This window comes from Maylandia zebra, linkage group LG7 (assembly GCF_041146795.1).
Source record: "Maylandia zebra isolate NMK-2024a linkage group LG7, Mzebra_GT3a, whole genome shotgun sequence".
NCBI lineage: Eukaryota > Metazoa > Chordata > Actinopteri > Cichliformes > Cichlidae > Maylandia > Maylandia zebra.
In genome coordinates this window covers 16,172,320-16,186,987 of record NC_135173.1, presented here as the reverse complement: position 1 = coordinate 16,186,987, position 14,668 = coordinate 16,172,320, and the positions used below count along the sequence as shown (strand labels likewise).

At 40.0% G+C, this 14,668-nt stretch overlaps 1 protein-coding gene across 1 annotated transcript; it reads right to left on the bottom strand.

Moving 5' to 3' along the window:
- Nucleotides 1–1,122: 1,122 nt before the first annotated feature.
- On the bottom strand, nucleotides 1,123–13,522 carry LOC101468544 (transcription factor 12). The gene is made up of 13 exons (XM_004567656.3): nucleotides 13,351–13,522; nucleotides 11,010–11,109; nucleotides 9,135–9,277; nucleotides 8,916–9,039; nucleotides 8,749–8,819; nucleotides 8,335–8,431; nucleotides 8,164–8,237; nucleotides 6,368–6,544; nucleotides 5,478–5,595; nucleotides 5,217–5,370; nucleotides 3,366–3,595; nucleotides 2,309–2,480; nucleotides 1,123–2,182 (listed from the first exon to the last, which is right to left on the bottom strand). Exons 1-12 carry the CDS (start codon nucleotides 13,417–13,419, stop codon nucleotides 2,338–2,340), a joined length of 1,500 nt encoding a protein of 499 aa, XP_004567713.1. The 5' UTR covers nucleotides 13,420–13,522; the 3' UTR covers nucleotides 1,123–2,182; nucleotides 2,309–2,337.
- Nucleotides 13,523–14,668: the final 1,146 nt, after the last annotated feature.

Sequence of the window (14,668 nt, the reverse complement as noted above, 5' to 3'; positions counted from 1 at the left end):
GCTAAAAAATAAATAAATAAAGGCATGGGTAAAGGAGTTTTTTGGTTTTGTTTTGTTTTTTGTTTTTTTTTATTGCAGGTGATTTTTTTTTTTTTTTTTTACCTGGCAACTCACACAAAATCCAGATTTGATTTCAAAGAGGTCTTAAAGGAAGCTGCCTTGTTGATATTTGGCTAAAGTTCTTATTGTTTGTAAAACTGTATTAATTTATATTTGTGGCAACATTTGCAAATTCGTGGCATATGCAGTACTGTGCAAAAGTCTTGAGTGACTTTATAATTTACTTGGAAAATTGGGAGTAGGTGCAGCAGTTTATTCAAAAAACCAAAAAGCAAAGCAAAAACTGAGTTTGTGCAATTCAACACGTTTTGTTATGACCGCCTTTATTCTTCAACACAGTCTGAACTCTTAGACAAGTTTTCTTGTTATTCCTTTCAGTAGACTTCAGGAAAAGTTTTCCATGAAGGACATTCAAAGATGCCCAGCATCCCTAGCTGAAAGCCAAAACCATGACAGAGCCACCACCGTGTTTCACAGATGGCCGCAGACGCTCACTGTTGTACTTGTTTCTTGACCTCCTACATACATACCGAAGATTATTTAAATTTGGATTCATCACACTACGAGGCCTGATTTTAAATCCAGTTCTGGTGTAATTTGGCGTGCTGCAGACTTTCCGTCCTTGTTTCCTGCTTTTAATAGCCACCCTTCCACTGAGACCATTTCTGGCATGACTTTCAGATTCTTCTTCACTTGTCCAGTTTCCTCGCATTACTTAAAGACACACAGCACACCATGCCAAGATACACCAGCAAATAGTTCTTTGGTGCAAAAAGCTTCATCCCTGTCAAATTTTGCTTGGTAGTTTTCATAAATTCGAGAAAGGACAGGGAACAAAATATGTGATTTTTTCACAGTAACAAAGTGACTAAAATACAGTCGGTTTCTTGCTATGCCGCGTGTAGACAGAACACTAGTTTATCACTTGAATAAATGCTTTTTAAATGCTCGAATGACTCTTAGGTCAGTGTTAAATAAAAATAATAATAATAGTAAATCTGAAAATGGTAACTACAAGGACTAGACTAAAGATGAGTGAAAAAGACAGAACTGGGAGTAAAATTCATTGAAAAAGACATTTATTGCTACAATATAATTTTGACACATGCCTGTAGGCTAGTTCAAACTGTACACATACTGTACATGTTATGATAAGAGTATTTCAGATCATTCAGGATTAATATTTTTTTTTAAATTTGTATTATCGTTTCAGCAGAGTGAGAAGCAAGACATCAATCATCCTGTAACATTGTATTGCTCAGAGGTTGAACTGTAGCTACATCTAGTAAACTGCACAAAAAAAAAGAAAAAAAAGTGTTGCCTCGTGTAAAATCGGAGACAAAAGCAAATACACATCATCAAATTCACAACATTTGTATAAAAGATAACTTATATAACTTAGAAAACAAATGAAAGGTTCTATTAAAAACTCAAACATGCAAAGATCTTGTTTGACTACGTGTGAAGAGCAGTGATTACACTGAGAAGAAGAGGGCTCCTGTCCACCAGTGTTTCAGTAAGTGTAATCTTTTAAGAGTGCAAGAACACAAATAACATTCAAACAACTTTACAAATGCCGGATGTTGTCCACGTGTTAAAGAACATTCTTGGAGATCTGTTCATTCACAGAATGGTCGAACCCCTGCAGCAATATGCGCACGCACACACAGACACACACACACACGCACTTCAGGACAAGTAAAATCTGCTGTCTGAACACACAAATGTGGGAATGTGGATCTGAGCTCGGTGGAAAACACAAATGTTTGCAGTAAATATCGACACACTGTAAAAAGTGTCAGTCAGAAACATACCTGGCTAAGCCAAAATTAAAAACTGCAGATGACACCTTGCTACTACTGGTTTCCATCCATTCAGATATAGTCCAACAGAAGGATAATCAATAAATATACAAAATATGTACAAAACATCTGCAGCGTACAATGCATTTGTCTGTTACAAGTAACGTTCAGGCACAAAGTTAAGAGTCAGTTTGGGAAGTTAGGAGATGATTGTTCAACTGCATCACGCTTTCTAATCAGAGAAGACCTCACTGTCCCGGTCTGAAAGTCCGAAGAAATGAGAAACATCCAAAACAGCTGGGATGCTCTTCCCTCAGCATCTGGACATCAAAGACAGGAAATTAATTTGAGGAAGTCCTTTACATTATTCCCTCAAATAGAAACATCCAATTGTTTTAGCCTTTAGTTCATAAAGTTTATTGCTGATATAAGGTGATGGTAAATACTTGATGGTAGACTCGATGTGGTCAGGTGCTCAGAGGTGGCCCATGGGGTTCGCCGGGTCTGTCAGATTGGGATGAAAAGCAAGATGCATGGACTGTGGGTCCGTCATGACAGCAGACGCCTTCTCTTCTTCTCTCCTCCGCAGACACGCTGCCTTCGGGTTCAGATTCCTCTCTGTGGAGTCCAACAAATAACACGTTAGCATAAGACTAAAATAGGAAACACTGGGAGTACATACTCGTTATTGTATTTATGCAACAGTGGTACAGATGTTGGGAATCTGCTTTAGAAAAATAATAGAAGCTAGAAACTTTATAAGTCATCCTTACAGACGTTTTCATGTTAACTATGAAGCTTCTCTTATTAGCAACAGGTCAAATTACAACATGCAGCACAGAAAGCATCGTCTCCAGAGAATAAGAACTGTTTATAGTTTATTGCTGGATGATTAATGATTAAATAAAGGTTTAATAAAATAAAAATAAATATTTTTTTCTGGAGCTTCCCTTAGCCTTGTAGCATCTCCCAGCTTTTTTATTTTTTGCTTATTTCATGCTGTCACCTATTCAGTTATAATTTAGTGATAAAAAGCAGCTAAAAGGGGGAAAAAATAATAAAAGCTCGATATTTCTTGCACAGCAGGCAGACTAAGCGAACTGAGATGGCATTTAGTATTTAAACAGCCACATATTTTCCCTTCAGCGGCCGATGGGGCTGCATCAGGGCCTCTTTAACAAGAGGACACAAGCACACCTCAAGATATATGCTAGTGTTGCTTCCCATCTGCTAACTGTGTAAAAAGGCTGTTTGATTGCAGATTCTCACTCACAGATCTTTACTGTCAGATAATGCTGTGTTTGCAGCTTACTGTGCTGCCCTCATGTGGCCAAATATATATATATATATATATATAAATTCATTCAATTTTAACCAGAAGCAGTAAAGGAAAAATATGTCTAAATAGACTAAAGGAGTTTTCTGTGGATAACTGACTGAAGCCTAGTTTTCATCGTGGGTGTGCCATCATCATCTGCCTCCCTGCAGCAAACACGCACTGACCTCTGACTTGTTGTTCCAAGCTGAGGATCACCGCCACAGCCTGGTGGAGGACCAGCAGCTTGGTCTGCGGCTTCTCACTCTTCAGGTGTAGTTGACACATGTGACCGAGCTCCTTGAAGGCCTCGTTGATGTCGCGCACGCGCAGGCGTTCGCGGGCGTTGTTGGCCATTCTCCTCTCACGCTCGCGCTCAGCCTTCTGCTCCGGACTCAGGTCCTCATCCTCATGGATGCTACGACATGAACAGAGGAAGCCCACAGGTAAAGGTGTGGCTGAATCTTTTAAAAATGAAGATTCATCTAATTCAAACCGACACTCCAGAAGAAGCAGAGAAAAGCGAAGTGAGCGAGACTGCTTTCAGAATATATTCCGGGTCTTTCTGCCCTCTGCTGGCCGCTGTGCCAGGATTACGTGATCCAGTCTCCAGGGATCATCTCAAATCCTCTAAAAAGTTCAGTGAAAAAAGGGTTTCCATAGAACAATGGCAGCAGATAATGTAATCAGCCGCAGATTTATGAATAACCCTTAAACATGTGTGTTTAAAAGAACCCATATGTCCATTCTTAGAATCACATTTAAACTATTTTGCTTTGCTTTTTGTTATCATCTGGTTTCAATATTTTAGAAAACAAACAAACAAAAAAAGAATAATGCTGGAGGATGTCCATATATGTCAGCTTTGATATCCCTCAACTAGATTACAGATCTAAATAAAAAAAACATGCACTCAAGACATCACAGCTGAAGAGGTCTGGCCTGAAAAGACCTCTGGACGTAGAGACACCAGGACAGGAGCTCCAGTCTGTGACATTTTCAAGACATACGCTATCATTTTTCTCTGACGCAGGCCTTATAAATTTTTCTGTGACTCACGTAATACCAAAAGCATCCTTCGTCGTCGCCGGGCACACTTACTGACAGTTAGTCCTTTAATTGATAAGAGGATTGACAGAATATAAAACTGCTAAAAATTATCATTAATTTGAAACATTTTTGACCAAAACAAATGTGATCGCTTGTCTCTCAGGTTTATGTATTTTAAATTGAGTTCTTTTTGGTTTTGACTGTTGGGTGTACAAGTTAAAATCACCACAGTCACATAACAAATACTTTTTATTCTTTTTTATAAGGTTTCCCAAGATCTATAATCATGCGTCATAAATAATGCAAGTGCAGCAAAGCTGAACACAGACCTTAGTTCACTCAGAGCTAAAGGGGACAGTTGTAAGACAGTTTACAAAGACTGCTTTGTGGTTTGGGGATTTTCTTGGTTAACTCTTAACTGTGATGTGTACGTCCCGACAGCTGTTCTTCCTTCTTTAATTCACTGCGACTTAATGCAACACGAAGAAGAAATATGAGGCTAAGTTAAATAGGCTGGTCCAGACACAGCTGTTCTTGACTGCAGGGGGCCTGGCAGTGTTTTAAATGAAACAAAACGGCAGGAAAGCTCTTCTTCTTCTTGCGTTTGGCTTTTATTGTAATAGATTTTTAAAAGGTAGTTTATTTAAAAAAATATATATATATAGTAACTTTTTTTTTAATTACAAAATTAAATTAAAACATATTTTTTAAAATGGAATTTAAATTACTATTAACTATTCCAACCAATTTTTTTTAAAAGTGCTTTGTCTTCATAATTGGGCAGGGTTTTTTCACCGGCTTTAAACACAAAATTTTATTTTTTGAACAAATGAACACAGTTTTTTTCCTTTCTTTGTTTTGCTGTTCCCTTTTTTTTTTTTTTTTAAACACACACACACACACACACACACACACACACACACACACACACACACACACACACACACACACACACACACACACACACACGATAAGGCATGAGTGTTCACCTGTTTCTTGCACTGTTTTCTCCATGTGTCTTGTGTTCGCTCTCCTCATCTGATCTCTGGCTGTCTGAACTGTGACCATGGCTGGTGTGCATTATCTCTTCCATTTCCCCACTTTCCATCTTAAGCTCTAGATTACTCTGAACCCCAAGTCCACCTGTGGGCGATCACACAAAACATAAACAACATTTTTTTGTCACAAAGAGAAAAAGTGAAATATACGAGTCTGGTGGAGAAGAGCTGCGAGGGAGAAGGGTAGCTCACCTCTACCTCCACCTTGCACAGGCTGTAGGGTGGCCCTCTGTCTGGCTGGGTATGGGTGACCATTTTGCGCACGGCCCTGGAAGGCGGAGTGGTTGTTGTTCATACTGACAGCTTCAACCTTTATGACACAGAGAATGACATAAGACCATTCTTCATGTGTTCATAAGTCAATGGTTAAGTATTCTGTAGACTGGGATTCTCTAAATGTGACTGCAGGGCTCCATAAATCTTTCTAAGACACTCAGTGGCATATAATATCCAAGCTAGAGACAAATCGGCCACAAAACAACATCTGCCCTCTCATTTCCAAAGCAACCCTGTGCGGATCTCTCACTCTACAGAATTAATTTAATCTCAGACAATCTTAATCCTTCCCTTTAAACTACTATATACTCCCTAAACATACCCCTAATTCTCTTCAGGAATGATTCACTGACACATCGTTTGGAAAAAATAAAATAAAAGTGAGAGAATTTAATATCCCCCTCTCGCAGCGGATTACACTAAAAACCCCTTTCCCTTGCATACACTTCCACTCCAGCTGAGCTAAAATCCCCTGGTCTGCTCAAAGGGAAACATGGTGGAATGGGAGTGCACCGTGCTGCCTCCCCCTCTCCCTCCCCAATCACCCTACAGTGGATTTAGAAGTCTGCACATACTGGACACACAAGGACAGCACATCACAGCGCTCCTATTGTCCCCAGTTTCCAGTTTCAAGGACAGCAACCTTTACATTAGGAAAACATGCAGACGTAGTGGGTGGAAAAATTCCTGGAATTGAATGCCAGCGCAGATACACACACACACACACACACACACACACACAACAGGGAATTTCCATGCACACTGCCCTGTCCTTCTTTAAATACTTCAAAGTAAGGGTTGTTAACCATTGCTGGACTGTGACAGTTGAGCGGCAGGGTGCTGGCAGAGCCCGGGTGGCCGTGGTTGGGCTGGTTCAGCAACCCGTGGATGTCACTGGGCAGACCAGCGGTGGGGCCAACGGCATGGTTCCTCAGGACGTGGATTACGTCATCCAGTCTGTCCAGACGATCCTCCACCTGAGACTGAAAACACCAGGGGGACAATCCTCAAAATTTACAAAAAGGACTCTAAATTTCAAACCCTCTTGCCCAAAACAGCAAGACAGTAGTAGTAGTTCCTTCAGTGATTAAATGGCATTTCAATGTATTTTATTTGAAATTACAATATAATTATAATGCATTACAAAAAATTAAGTTAGATACACAAGAATAAAGGGCTAACAAGTCAAGTTTTTTTTATAGGAAACAACGTAATTAATTCAAATATACTGCAAAGTAATTTTAAGTGGTGCATAACATCACTGTAATTTTGTAAGAAAACAAGCAACACTGCCCCATCTTACATTGTAAGTACCCTGTACTTTTTAGAGCGTGGGCCATATTATGGAGCAGATTAAGCTAGCATTTCATATCTTTGTTGTATTTTTTGTTGCATCTTTATTTAAAAGTCATTATGCTGATGTGCATGATGGATGGTCTTTTCATCCACCTATTTAATAGTAGGTATATAAAGTAGGGATTTAGAACAGTTCATTGTTATAATTGTGTCATCAAAAGTTTACATAATCCTGCAAATTTTGATGGTATTTTTTCTTCTAAGTTACAGACAGAAAACAGTCCTTGATCACATTTGGATTAAAAAAAGAACAATTAAATAACAGAACAGCCATCATACACATCAACATAATGAATGCTGAATAAAGAAAAAGGCAAGATTAATTAACTCCCTCATATGCCCCGTGCCCAAATAAATACTGCATATTTATTATGTAAGATGGCAAAATATTGTTTGTTTTTCTGCAACATTACCAGGAAATTACACACTATTTAAAATTACTTGAAGTGTAATTATTGCGCTATTTCCTTTAAAACCTGACTTGTTATCCACCTTAAAGTATTTGTAGGTAAATATAATTACATTGTAATTTCAAATTAAATACACTGAAATTACATTTGATTTAATTAATTACAGGGGAATTACACCTGAGCCGTGGGCTGTATTATAAAATGTTATCACAAGTTATAACCAAGCCAAAACCTTATAATGTTGTTTACAACATTATAAATGTTAAAAAGACAATTTCTGTCTTTTTGAAGAACAACTCAAAGTTGGGTGATTTTATTTTAATTTTTTAAATAACTCATCTGCCCGATACTAGAATTATGGGTGTGCTCTCCTGGATCAACAGGTGTCCCTGCACAGCTGGAACCAACGGATACCTGCTAGGCCTCTCCTCTGCTAACTGGAGAAACTGAACTGGACCTCTGTTTGTGTTGTTGGTGTCTTTTGGGGCGTTTCAATGCCCTTTTCTTGGAAATAATAAGGCCCGCTGTGAGGTACAAGAAGCTTGTGCTTTAATTTTGATTAGGGGTTTATTACCTGCTATTTTGTGTTATTAATCTTTGGCTTAAGTTGTTTCTCAAAGAAACATCACCAAAAGTCAAACCTTTAATGGCACCAAATAGTTTCAACATTATCAGAATTGTTATATCGGCATGAAATAAGCTGAAGTTGGCACATGTGCACACCCACTTTAATCTTTCTTATAATATACCAGATATTTCATAAGGCCACCTCTGTGATGTCTAGACGTAACTCAATAAATAATCAAAGTTTCAGTGATATCAGATTACTTCCTTACCAACGATATTAGCGAAGACTCATAATGTGGTGAGACTGGTGCCTGAACTGAACTCCGTGGCCACATGTTGCTACCTGAGAAGAAGAAAACAACCGGATTTAAAACATCAGGGAAACAGAACATAGATGATGTAAATTATATTTCGCTGACGTGTGCTATGCTCCAGTTTACCTGCAGGTTCTGCTGAATTGGGCAGCGGAGATGGAGACCTCACCGGTGTGGATGAGCTGGAGGGGAAACTGCTGCTCGTGTGATCAGGGGAGTAAATCTAACAGCAGACAGCGACAAAAAGGAGAGAGGGGGAGCAGGAGGAGTGTGACCAGGATGTGGATCATTTTAAAAGCACAACTTGTCATTTCTGGATGGGTTTTTACGGCTGCAGCCGCAACCTCATAGGCTCGTAATCTCAACTTAACTCGTGAATTCTGGTCATTTTACTTGTGAGCAACCAATAAAATGTCGTGCAGCATGAGAGTAGCTCTTTTTAATGTGCAGTGTCCTGTCATTGGCAGTGGGGGAGTTTTGCATTATACCACTGGGGCTCTCAGGACTTAGATCTAATAGGATTGAGGTGGTGGTACTTACAGAGGCCAAAGCTTTGCCCAAGGTGTCGCCTGTCTGTGATGGTCCTGACACATTTCCTTGGCTCCCTGAGACTGAATTTAAAAAAGAAAATATTTATTATACAAGATAAGCACGTGATAAAGAGCAGTTAAATTAGGGAAAGCATGTATCCATTTCCATTTTCTGACCTGCAGAGCTCTCTGAGGTGTTGACTGACTGAGTGCGCGAGACTGCATTGCTACGATGAAAAGTGGACATGGGCGGGAGAGCCCTGTTCATGTCCACAGCCAACACTGAATGTGGAGAGAAGTCCTGAAGAGTGGGGGAAAAACATGCAGTTAAAAAAAACAACAGGGGTCAGAAAGTTTGTTGCTATCAACGCCCAAAGTCCCAGTGGTAAATCTCACCAGGTGACCGTGTGCCGGTTGCAGGCTGCTGTAACTCCCCGGCTGTGTTTGGTGGGTTGTGGCTGCTCCCAGTGCACCTTCATAGCCCTGCTGGTTCAGCCCATTTACAGCATTCCAGATGTCCGGCGAATTGCCCATCCCCTCTAAAATGAGTAATAATATGTTATAGCCTGCACTGGAGCAGCATCTCAAACAGCCAGACAGGTCGTGAAGCTCTACAGTGGCACTCTATGAAATCAGTGAAGTCCAGATTCAGTTAAAGCAATGCTCATTAACGTGTGACACGATGATGCTCAGCTGAATTTGCTTAGCTGAGAATGCAAACGGATCTTTAAATAAAGTGAAGTACACAGACTTTATCTAATCTTCATGGTGCTTTTTAGGCATTTCTTTGATTCTTTTACCCCCAAGACTGAGACATCATAGTTACTGGGTGGATTGCCAATAAAATGTAATACAACTTACGCTCTCCGCTGGATTTTTGGGTAAGTAAAATATCTGACAACTACAATAAACACCAGAATAACAGACTTTAAAAAAAATTGTTCTGAGCTTCCATAGACAGTTTGAAAATCGGACGTAGCTTCCAGGAAAAATTAAGACACAGCTGAAGCGCCTTAAACCTGTATTTTATCTGAAGGCCACCAGATGGCGATAGCTGTGGTTGCCGAAATATTTTGGTCGTCTAGAATTCTATGAGAAAAATGACCTCCAGTCTTCATTTCTTCACTCTCCTGCTGAGTTTATGGATTTAGTCGCTCATTTTTGGGTCATATTGAATAAAAAAAAAAATTAAGTATTCTTTAAATCAGCATTAACTGTGGCATGAAACCACACACTTAAGGGCTAACAAGTTAAGATCAACAAGCCATGATCACGTCCACACATTTAAAAAAATGTGTTTTTGCAACCAAGGTGGCTGATCTCAACATTTCAAAACACGACTCCAGAAAGCCGTGGGTGATGTCACTGTATCTATATCTATTTTTTATACTGTCTGTGGTGCACATATACCATCTATCTACCTCGCAATGAATTATGATGAGTCCAAACGTCCAAACCAATAAGGCTCAGCTGTATTGCAGGCTAATGAGTTAATGTTTGAGTTAACCTGAGATGATGAACATGGCAAACATTATGTTTAATGAACTTAATAGCACGGCTAGCACGGCTGTAGACTGTTCTGACCTCTTCACACCAAAACAACCAAAACTTTAAGGAGTGACAGTAACTGATGCAATATTTACCACCGGGGACGTGAATCGAGGCAAGTCTGTGTTCATGTGAGTTAAAGCATTTCAACTCTGGAGAAAAATGTTCTTCATGCTACACTTTAAAACTGTGTTTCTCACACAGACTGGCTTCTCTCCGGTGAGAATCAGAAATGGAGGACACGTTTTTTTGATCTTTTGGTTTAACTTTGCTTTAATACAGAGACAGAAAAAGGAGTGAAATCATAGGACTTTTGGGTAAGTTGTGAAAATATGTTACAGTAACTTGATTCCAGCTATCAACTTTACTCCTTGTCCCACTGACTGTTTGTGGTGAATATTAATGGGTTTCCGGCGAGTACACCATTAGTGTTATAATGAATGCCAGTTCATATTGAACACCAATTTAGGCATTTGCTAAAACAATATTTCCAAAACCAGTGAGAACTTTAGTAAAAATAGATTTTTATGAGAAGACAGCTGGTGAAGAGAGCGTGTATATTTTAATATGAAATATAGACCTATAAACTTGCAACTAAAGTATAGGAAAGTAGATAGCATATGTAATAAAATAATAAACTTTTTAAATTTGCATTTATTTCCTATATTTTGTTATCAAAACTGACTGCACTGCAGCAGAATTGTAAAGAGGGTTTGAGCTCACCAAAGAACATGCTTGCAAACACATTGCTGGGGGCCTTGGGCGACAGATGTGAAGATGAGTTCTGGGTGGCGATGTCTGCACCAGGAGACTGCCCATAAGCCTGAAAAGAAAAGTAAGAGAATAAAATGAACTCTGAGCATAAATTTCTTTGTCTCAGTATCGTAAAAACCAATCTGACTGACACTAACTCGTGAATACTGTGAGTGCGAGATGAGGCAACAGTATTATGAAAACAAAGCAGAGAGCTGATGCACACTTAGAGCTATTGCGCTAATCCATAAGCTGCAGATCCATGCACCTCCTCATCCGGATTTAGGAACCATTCACCATGAGAAATCCCAGCCCTAATCACGATCAGGTTCGGCTGGCTTCAGAAGGCTGGGATAGGACACCCTCCCGAATAAAATTGAAATCCAGGTCTTCTTGTGAATTGTTCTCAAAGAGAAACCGAACAGATAAAAGAGTCTGATCCTAATGATCCTCTCCTGTTGGAAACCAAGTATTGTTAACGGCTAGTAGATTTAGACTAAACTAAAGCTACCTTCAGCTTTTTTATATTTTTAATTCTTTCTTGACCAGTGTTGATGCTGCAAACTGCACATATGCACAAAAAAAAAAAAAAAAAAATCAGACCAACACATGCTCACTTACTCAAACACACCAAGAGCTCTGGGCTGCACCTGCACCTCTCTCCATTGCTTTGATGTGCCCCAGGAAATGAAAATAAACCTCCCTGCGCAGCATCAATGGGGTGTCAGTTACCCGGACGACAAGTTCTGTAAAGCAGGCTATTAAAGACTCTCTTGAGTATCCTTGTGCGTGCACACTCACAGGCTCATACACACACACACACACACACACACACACACACACACACACACACACACACACACACACACACACACACACAAGCCATGACCCTGGCTGGCATGAGTCCCATGGTGATTGTGGGCTAGGCCAAACAGAGGAGCCCCTGTCGACACTGGGCCCGTCTGAGCCGCCATGGGCAGCATATGGCAGAGGATAAAGCCAATTGTCCTCCTTACCATCAGCATAGCAGGCGACCCGTTAATAATGGTCACACCCCCGCCCCAGCACGCCCTCTCTGGCCCCCACTGGAGAAGAGCCGTCACCATAGCACCCTCTTTTAGCATAGCATTGATTTATTAACCATCAATCATGGCATCACAAATGATAAAGGACTTTTTTTTTTAAGTAGCTAAGCCCCACAAGAAAAAAAAGGAGGACATTAAAATACTCAAGAGGTTGACATTTGTTTTAAATCATCTTGGATAAATATTCTTTACAATCTATTCTTTACAATCTGTGTTTTTTTAGTCTATAAATAAGGATAAAGTTGGGGAAATAAAAACAAAAACAGGCAAACAACAAAAGTACACAGCATTACGATGCTGCATGAGTAAAAGCTCAACTTGCTATTCAGGGCCCACTCTCTGCTCCACCATGGCCAACTCCAGCCACATGCAACCAATTTTCTGCCTCTCTGATCCACGATGTCTGGATATGGTTAGTCTCACAGAGATCAAAGCTGCCTTTGATAATGGCTGCAGTGGTGGAGGGACTGCTCTAACATAGCGGGGTTAAATCAAATAGAAATAGCAGCAATCTGCTTCATGTCAAGATGTTTTCTGCTGCTAGGCTTGACTACATGATACTCTGGCAGCAAACAGGAAGCACGAGTTGATGCTTGTCGTTTTATTTTTCTCTCTTGTTAACCTTAAGAGAAAGATCACTGAGATATTACAGTTATACGTAAATAAATGCTACTAGCATTGTGTGCATGAAGATGTGTGTAAGTTGTCAATAACTCTCCTTTTGATTATGACAAAACAAACCAAGTGTAAGAGTAACACAGAAACTCTTCGTCCTCTTCTAACCTGCAACTGCAGAAGTTAAAGAATAAGCTCTGATCACGCACACAGCTTATTGAAGCACAGACACCCTTAAAATGTAAAGCTCTATCTCTTTGTTGCCCTTCATAGAGAAGCATGTACAGATTAACCCGTGGTGCATCTAATGATCTCAATAAAGCAACGAAAATTCTCACAAACTCTTAAGTTTCTCACAAAAAGAAGGAAAGAGAACACTTTTAACTTTTACAAGTTGTGTATGCAAATGGGTTTCCTGCTGATGCAAGTCTGCTAAAATCTCATCTATTAAAAAGAAAAGGTTATTCAATCAATGAGGGCACAGATACAGCAAACAAACATCTGAGAGGACAGTGCAAATGCATCATCAGCAAACACACCCACGTAACCTTGGGAGGGGAAATGACAGAAATATAACTGTAATATATATACATATATAAATATGTACTCACTGGTTTCATGTTGTAGCAGTGCATCAGTGAGTTGTTCCCTGCGCCAGAGACGGGGTGAGCGCAGTACATAACTCTGCTGGTTCAGTGCAAGAGTCCAGGCTCACGATACAGTCCACGCACAGCTCCTCTGCTCGTGTCTCCACTCATGTGTGTACAGTCCACATGCACTCCTTCCCCTAACCTACCCCTGCTGGTCATGCAGCAACCCGCAGACAACTTATGCAAATGAGGGCAGGACCATTTCAGGCAGCAGCGAGGGGTGGCCGGGAGTTGACGCTGTTACCGAGTGGACATCTATATTATGAGCAACCTGTTGTTGTGTTTTTTTAGTGTTAAAATAAAATGGTTGTGAAATAAACATGGCTATGAGATAGTTTTCTTTTTCTGCTCTTGTTTTAATTTTACTGTCCACAGTTTTGATTGTCATGGAGACTGGACATGAACAGAATTTATTTTAAGTAAAAAATAACAATCAGGGAAATCCCACCTAAACCCGAGCAAACACCTGGGCAAGGTAAAGAAAAGAAGAAGAAAAAACTACAACACTGAGGTTATGCTTGACTTTTTGTTCTTTGTATGTTATTGTGTCCTGCATGAAAAATACTCATGGAAGCAATCCCCTCCTCAGGACCAGAGAGCACTAATCTCCCGTTAGACAGGTAGAGGTTTCCAGTAAACAGAGGACAGCCTACCACACCCTTGTCTGACCCACATTTATAAATAGAAACTAGTCTTAATTTGTAGGCACGTGTAGCGTGAGAAGCTCCTCCAGCGGCTGGGTTAAAGGTTATTAATACTGCAGTCTGTCTGGGTGATGCGTAACATTAACAGTCAGACATCCTGTTTGAGGCCAAAGCCGCTGTCTGATGCCCTACAACTGATATTTACACCGGTGGTTCTTAAAGCATACAAAAGGTAAAGCCAAAAAATGTCAAGCCACACCTGTGGGGAAAATGGCCTATATGTGATCTGAGATGTTCTTTAATTGCATATTATTAGGTGAAGGCACCTATGACGTAGTTTGTTGTAGTTTTGTGCTCTTTGTTGTCAGGCATACCCACTGATCTGCGCTTAAAGTCTAAGTAATTTTAAGTCTAATTAATTGCTTTTTATGCAGTTTCAGCAGTAATGTGCACACCTAGACTCACCTCAAGGCACAACATCTGGGAGTCACAAATTCATGGGGGGAAAAGATTAATAAAGCGAATGAGTTCTGAATAGTACCAGCAAATCTATGTTTTGTGATCTTATGTACACTGTGGTTGGCGTGATGCACAGTGTGGCACACTGTCCTGGCACAGCTTTTTGGCTCAAAGAG

What these genes read in the sequence shown, in the direction of transcription:
- LOC101468544 (XM_004567656.3), bottom strand. Translation starts at nt 13,419, where the DNA reads ATGTACTGCGCTCACCCCGTCTCTGGCGCAGGGAACAACTCACTGATG. An exon ending in AGTCTTCGCTAATATCGTTG is followed by an intron (nt 6,545 to 8,163) that starts GTAAGGAAGTAA and finishes TGGTGTTTTCAG; the next exon opens with TCTCAGGTGGAGGATCGTCT. An exon ending in ACTGTCACAGTCCAGCAATG is followed by an intron (nt 5,596 to 6,367) that starts GTTAACAACCCT and finishes TGTGTCATAAAG; the next exon opens with GTTGAAGCTGTCAGTATGAA.